This window comes from Mus pahari, chromosome 13 (assembly GCF_900095145.1).
Source record: "Mus pahari chromosome 13, PAHARI_EIJ_v1.1, whole genome shotgun sequence".
Taxonomy (NCBI): Eukaryota; Metazoa; Chordata; class Mammalia; order Rodentia; family Muridae; genus Mus; species Mus pahari.
In genome coordinates this window covers 63978685-63986222 of record NC_034602.1, presented here as the reverse complement: position 1 = coordinate 63986222, position 7538 = coordinate 63978685, and the positions used below count along the sequence as shown (strand labels likewise).

At 44.2% G+C, this 7538-nt stretch overlaps 1 protein-coding gene across 1 annotated transcript in view; it reads right to left on the bottom strand.

The window, feature by feature from the left end:
- The window catches only part of Spata18 (spermatogenesis associated 18), a 32705-nt gene that overhangs the window by 12876 nt on the left and 12291 nt on the right, over positions 1-7538 (bottom strand). Inside the window, exons 5-6 of the mRNA XM_021211080.1 lie at positions 2194-2289; positions 374-583 (exon numbers count right to left, since the gene is read on the bottom strand). Coding sequence (XP_021066739.1) covers positions 374-583; positions 2194-2289 — 306 coding nt within the window. The remainder of the gene's footprint in view (positions 1-373; positions 584-2193; positions 2290-7538) is intronic.

Below are 7538 nucleotides of genomic sequence, written 5' to 3'. Positions count from 1 at the left end.
AGAAGAAGAAGAAGAAGAAGAAGAAGAAGAAGAAGAAGAAGAAGAAGAAGAAGAAGAAGAAGAAGAAGAAGAAGAAGAAGAAGAAGACGGGGAGGGGGAGGGGGAGGGGGAGGGGGAGGAAGAGGAGGAAGAGGAGGAAGAAGAAAAATCAAACGAACAATTACAAAAAGAGACAGGCCATAACTCTCAGCCGTTTTTTTTCCTGGATAGAAAGATGCAGTTCCAAAAGGGTAACCCCTTTACAAAGGGAGCTTCCTGGGCCTGGGGATTTGATTCCACTCTTGTACTCTCTGGCTGTACAGATGTTTACTACTAACTCAGAAAGAAAAAAAAAATCAAAAGCAATGAAAGGGTCCATGAGAGCTTGTCAGACCTTCCCTGGAGACCACTTTTTTCAGCAGACAGGACAGCTATCTCGTCCTTCAGATTCTGCAGATGTTTCTCATAGTTGGACACCACATCTTGGGTCCGTTGGTCCTGGGTTCGTTTGTTTGAACTTCGATGCTCACTTTTCAAAGCCTCAGAGCGACGGTTCTCCGAGGTTTTGTGGCGGGCATCCTCCTGAGCTTGAAGAGATTTGAGCCTAACAAAGAAAAAAAAAGGTAGACATGAGAAGGAAAGGAAAGAGAAGAGGGGGAAGGGAATACTTTTTCTATGAAGTGGGGGAGGGAAACAAAAAAAAAAAAGGAAGAAAGAGAAGGAAGAGAACAATTATCTCCAGTCAGCGTGTCATCGTCACATAGGTAAACTCTGTAGGAAATATATGAGATCACATACAATAAGCAAAGAACAAAATTGCAGAGACAGGGATCCTATCCACGTCTACAGCCTACTGGGGGTTGAGGGGGCGCTTCCTAAAGAAAGGCTATTCATGTGGGTCCCCGGAGAACAGAAGAACGTTTCACAAGGAGACTCATCTTTGTTGAACAAAACTCCAAAATCCATTGACCTTCAAAACTTGGGCCAACACTGGGATAATCCCTTCCTCCCACCAGCTCATTTCTTGAATAGAGTGTGACGGAAGATCATGGAAGACTAGCTGGAGTTATGGACTTAATGGAGCATGAAGATAAAAATGTTACCAATAAAATCGGCATCCACATTAAGATCCAAAGAGGTGCGACCACTGTATAACAGAAGCAAAAGCCCTGAGGACCTGAAGTGACAAAACTGAGAACTGAGGAAGAGGAGAGAAAAGAAGAGGGACTGGTTAGGATGGAGAGAAGTCAGAAGCACTGAGGCTTTTAAAAGTGCAGGAGAAGCAGAAGACAGCTGGGTGATATCACTCACAAATTCAAGACGGTTGTGTGTCCACCAAGATGTAAGAGGTCAAAACGAGGGGCCAGGGAGGAAAGAAGTAGGAACCACAACTGCATCCTGATAAGCCTCCAGAGTGTTCTAGAACAAACTAACACTGGGACATGGATGGAGACTAAATTAAGCTGAAATACGTGTGGCAATCCTCAAAAGGGGTGTGTGTGTGTGTGTGTGTGTGTGTGTGTGTGTGTGTGTGTGTGCATATAAATATACTTCCTACTTGTTCCTTTGGAGGTAGGAGGGGGACATCAAAGTTAAAATTCAAGGGAATCAAAATTAAGAGAAGATAAAGGGCCTATGCTCATTATTCCTCTGTAAAAATAATCAATAGGAACTTTAGGAACTAGTCTGGAGTCTAAATTAAGATTTAGCAAAAGTTTATCCCAGGGCTGCATACATTGTTAAACGTTAGTACCCAAGAAAGTGTGCAACATGGAAAAAAAAAAAAAACACTAAAATGGTAAACCCATTTGAAACTGATTTCAGCATTACTTTTTTCTCAGTGATCAAACAAAATAATGTAAAATAAAAACCATAGAGACACCACACTGCTCTTTGATGTTTCGATATATTGTTTGGAAGAAATAGCAAATAGAAATCCTAAGTGCCATGAAAGTGGTGGGGCTTCTCAGGTTCCTGGATACTATGCTACACTTTAGAAATTTCTCATAGTCAGTAAGACATGCTTGTAGTGAAAAAAAAAAAAAAAAAAAGAAAAGAAAAGAAAAAAAAGAAACTAAATATTCATAAAAGCCCTGCCTCGCTTGTGGGGAAAATTCTCATATTGTAATAAATGACTGAAAAGCTAAACTCAGTGTCTCAGTAGCAGCTCCAAGCATTCTATAGGGTTTTGTTTTGTTGGGTTTTTTTCCTTACTGCTTTTTTAGCTGATTTATCTCCTCCTCGGCCGCCAGGAGGGATATGGTTGATCCGTTCTTGGTTCCTTCAAGACTCTTTCCATTTTCAGCCAGACTGTAAGAAAAATCAGTAACTAAAAATCTTTCCAAATTGGCAGAGGTATAGGTTTTTCTAGGGAACTTCTGGCCTGTGTTATAAATTCCCCCTTAAACAACATCAGATTCTCAGTCCTCAGACCATTGCAAACAGTATGATGGACCGGGACAGAAACATGCTATCGTCCCTTGCTTGGTCAAACAGAGCTAGTCCCTAAAAGCCTGTGCTATCTATCCGCATTACATGATGAAGGATAGATAGATAAATGCAGTTCTTCCTGCTCAACTCATCTATCTCATCTCCGCTTCCCATCCAGTCCCCAGGTACCTTCTCTGTGTTAAGATCGCCATTTTACACTGTACACCAGTTCCTATTCTTGCTGCTTTTCATTATGGGGCTGTTGCAGGATTTCCCCTGTCCAATTACAGTAGGCAGCAGGAGGCCTGCGATTGGACAGGGTAGACGGAGGCGGAGCTAAGAGTTGCAGCGACAGAGAGCTTTTCAGGACAGAGGAGGAAGGCCAAGATAGAGGCAGACATGACCCAGCGCGACTTTAACCAGCCACAGGTATTTATGGTATCATAAAAGTTAGAATATCTGGATAATCTATCTAATCTAGGTGGGCAGCTTTGATCACTATCAATTGGTTCTGAAATTATTGCATTGGCATCTTGTGTATTGAGAATGTATTGATACGTTAATCTGATTGGTTAATTATAAGCTTCAAGAGTTTTGTTTCTACCAGGTAGATGGGTGTTGTGGCAGCTAAACGTGGGGTAGACGGTCGTTGAGTGGCAGCAAGAGGAACTCGGGAGCTCTGGCCCTGCAGACAGGTAGAGATGGAGCCAGCAGGGCCGCAGCGGGGCCGAGAGTTGCCGGCACACATGTGGGAACGTGCTGGTTCATTTTTAATATTTCCCACAATGCAGGGCTGCATTTATTTTTTCTAGTACTTTTTCAACATTAAAAATAGTCACTCGTCCATTATGGTGACTAATTCTTGTGACCAACTTGACTGAATTAAGCAACACTTCGGTGAAATACATGTTTAGAGGTATGTTTATGGGGATATTTTCAGAGAAGATTTAACTAGAAAGGGGAGAAAATGACCTTTAACAGAGTCAGGAGTGTCCTGTGGGCTAACTAAAGGTGGGGAAAGAGGGCCACTGAAGGCCAATACTCTCCTCTCTCTCTCCTTCCTGGTCTGTGAAGACATGAATAAGCAGCCACTAAGTGCCTCCCATGCCTTATCCTTCCATCATGCCTTCCTGTCTGTGATGGACTGTAACGCCCTAAAGCATGAGCCAATAGAAACGTTTTCCACTAAGTTTCATCTTTTCAGATGCGCTGGTTAGTTTATGTCACCTTGTCAAAAGCCAGAGTCATTTGGGAAGACAGAACTTCCATTGAGAATATACCCTCACCAGGTTGCTCCTTGAGGGCCCAGCTCACTGCAGGCAGCGTCACCCTTAGGCAGGTAGGTGCTATAGAAAGCAGGCTGAGCAAGCTATGAGGAGCAAGCCAATAAGAACAATGGCCTCTGTATCAGCTCCTGCCATTAGGTACTGTCTTAGTCAGGGTTTCTATTCCTGCACAAACACCATGACCAAGAAGTAAGTCGGGGAGGAAATGGTTTATTTGGCTTACATTTCCATACTGCTGTTGATCACCAAAGGATGCAGGACTGGAACTCAAGCAGGTCAGAAAGCAGGAGCTGATGCAGAAGCCATGGAGGGATGTTCTTTACTGCCTTGCTTCCCCTGCCTTGCTCAGCCTGCTCTCTTATAGAACCCAAGACTACCAGCCCAGAGATGGCACCACCCACAAGGGGACCTCCCCCCTTGATCACTAATTGAGAAAATGCCTTGCAGCTGGATCTCATGGAGGCATTTCCCCAACTGAAGCTCCTTTCTCGGTGATAACTCTAGCCTGTGTCAAGTTGACACAAAACTAGCCAGTACGGGTACCATGCGTTCCTGTCCTGACTTCCCTAAACGACAGACTTCAAGCTGTAAGATGAAATGAACTCTTTCCTTCCCACATTGATTTTGACCATGTGTTACCACAGCCGTAGAAACCCTAAGACATCAGGTATTTAGTCACACAGCACTGAGTAAAGTATCTAACTCCAACACTTGGTCCTAAAAAGTGGGAGTGTGGAACTCCACGCTGGAGAAAGAGCTCAGAGGACCAGCATGGAGGTATGAACACTGTGGAGTGTGGCATATGGTCGCATGGACAGGATCCGCGTGCAAGGTTTCAAACAGGACTTTATGGGGAACTGGGTTAGAAGCCACTGGTGTCATTATGGCAAAGAATCTGGCTGCCTTCTGCCCATGCCCTGGGGCTCAATTTAACAGTGCCTAGTTTGTTTGGTTGAAGAAATTTCAGGACAGCATATTATCCAGACCACGGCATGGCTGTTATTCACTGTGTTCCCCCAGACTTACAGTGAGAGTGGGCAATGAAGAATAAAGACCGAATAATGCAGTTTTCTGAAGAATGGCGTAAATCTGATTGTAAGACTACAAATGGAAGTATGCTATTTAGCTGGGGAAAAATTGGAAGCCAGATAAAGTTGAAGACCAGGCAGGTGGAGATTAAATACATTAGCAGCATCATTAGCAAAGAGAAACTTTGGATGTTCCACAGGGACCATACAAAAGGTGCCTAGAGGACAAGATCCCAGCCAACAAGAAATCCTGGGTATGTTAATACAAATTCATTTGAAAGGAAAATGCCTGAGAAGACAAGACTTTCAAGACAAGGCCCCAGAGAAAGACAGCTGAAAAAAAAAAAAAAGAAAGTGCTTTCATTTTCAGCTGAGTTCAGCTGAGAAGGCACCGTGGCTCAAGAGTGCAGGTTACATCTCAAGATGGTGGGAGAATTTGGTGTTAGCCACATGGTACTGGTTTGGCAGGCATGCAAGATGAAAGAATGAGCAAGGCATAAAGGTTTATACCAAGGATTCAGAAAACCAGTGAGAGCAGGCAATGTGTATGTATCAAGGTTGGTCTGTCTGCATGAAGCTCCGGAGTGCACAAAACTGTGAAAGTGCAGCTCACAATGCAGTGAAGACCCCAGAATATTAAAGATATCAGAAAAATGGGGATACACCCCCTTAAAACAACGGGAGCTGAGATGACCCCTCAAGAGTGCCAGATGCCACACATGGAGCCTCAGGGTTTGGTTTGGCATTGCTAGGTCTGTCTTGCTTCTCTATCTGCTCTTGCTTTCTTTTTTCCTATGCTTCAGTTCATACCCTTAAGGAATGAGTCTGTTCACTGTGTCACTATCCCCTGAAGTCACTGGACTTGCTTCTTTATTTTATATGGATCAATGGCGACTCAGAGAACACTTTGAGCTTGGGCTTCTGAACAATTCCAGAACTCTTAAGACTCTGGGGACTCTTAGAGAAGAACTGAATTCATTTTGCACTTGGAGAGCAGCTTGAGACCATAGAAGCCAGGATAAAATATTATGATTTCAAGGGGTGAGCTTGGGCATCAGGCTGACCAGAGTTGGATCGGTGATGGTTGGTTTTTTAAAATTCTCTTTTTTTTACAAATATGTGTATGCTCGTGCATGTCCCCATGCATTAGTGGAGGTGACAGGACAACTTGTGAAAGTAATTTCTGTCCTTCTACAACAATTCCAGGTACGGAATTTAGGTTATCGGGCTTGACCGAAAACACTCTCTAACCACTGAGCCATCTCGCCAGTCTCATGACACTTATTTTTTAATGTCAACTTGATAGACTAAGAAGCATCTGAGGTATCACCCCCTTTAGGAGCTTGTCTGCGAAGGTGCTTCCAGAGACCATCAACTGAGAGAGAAAGACACTCTAATGCGGGCACCACCATCAAACACTCCTGGGGAAAGGAGAAAAGGAAAAAAGCCAGCACACCATGAATATTCCTTTTTTTCTGCTTTGGTCTCCCAGTATATGAGCAAGCAGTGTTCTGCTTCCACAGGCGGGAGTTTCCTGCTCCTCTGATTCCCTGCCACGGTGGAACGCACCTCCTTGCCTCTGGACCACCTTGCCTCCATGACATTGTGGTTTTTTTTTGTTGTTGTTGTTGTTAGCTATTTGGTCACAGCAAGGAGAAAAGTAGTTCACACACCCACATATCCTGTAGATTTGTACCACTGATTTCCACCACTTTCTAAGCACAATTTTCTAAATAGCTTGGTCCAAATTAGTATCCAGAGCCCTCTTGTCTTCAGTCAAGCCACGCCCTCTTTCTCTGACTAGAGAATGTACATTTAGTGAATGAAAGTGAGCTATACAACATTGGCTGAAGACCAGTGGTTCTCTACAGAGCTGCCCTGGTATACTAAGGCATCCCGAGTTCAAAGAGGGTCCATGACATCTCTGACTTACCTTCCTGAAATGTCCAGCCTGTTCCATCCCAGCAGCCCTGAGCCTCTAGACTGAAAGTCTTTCAGTGAAAGGATAATGAGGGATAGAACATTTTGGGCTCCTGTAATGGCTTAGATCTTAAAGGTGTGCCCAGAGCTTAAGTGTGGTAGGCTTGGTGTCTGGTTAGAAACTCTACTGGACAATTCTGCAGCATCACCTTTAATGGGATACGAAGACTCTGCCCTTTCTCGCTTCACTGCTCAGGTACTATGAAGTTAGGTGCTGTACTTCACTGCAAACTTCCTGTCACAATATCCTGCCCCATCAAAGTCCCAAGGTAAAGGGGCACAGAGACCACGGACTGAACTCTAAAACCATGAGCCAAAATAACTTTTTCTCCTTCTAAGGTACTTATCTCTGGTATTTTGTCACACCTGTAGGAATCTGATAAACACAGATCTTCACACAGAGAAAGAGGCAAACTGGGAAATAATGGGATCAAGAATCCCCGCCAACCCCACTTATCCCAGGCAATTGGGCACTACCTAAAGTGTGAGCCCACCTTCGACGCCACGCTACCTGCCACCTGACATGGCCCTCAAGCTCAGTGTCTTCTCTGCCACTGACTGTCATTCACACTTACCTCATAGTCATACCACAGACTCTCAGTGTTTCCTCTTCCACTGTCTCTCACACTCACCTCATAGTCATACCACAGACTCTCAGTGCTTCCTCTTCCACTGTCTCTCACACTCACCTCATAGTCATACCACAGACTCTGTGCTTCCTCTTCCACTGTCTCTCACATTTACCCCATAGTCATACCACAGATTCTCAGGGCTTCCTCTTCCACTGTCTCTCACATTTACCCCATAGTCATACCACAGATTCTCAGTGCTTCCT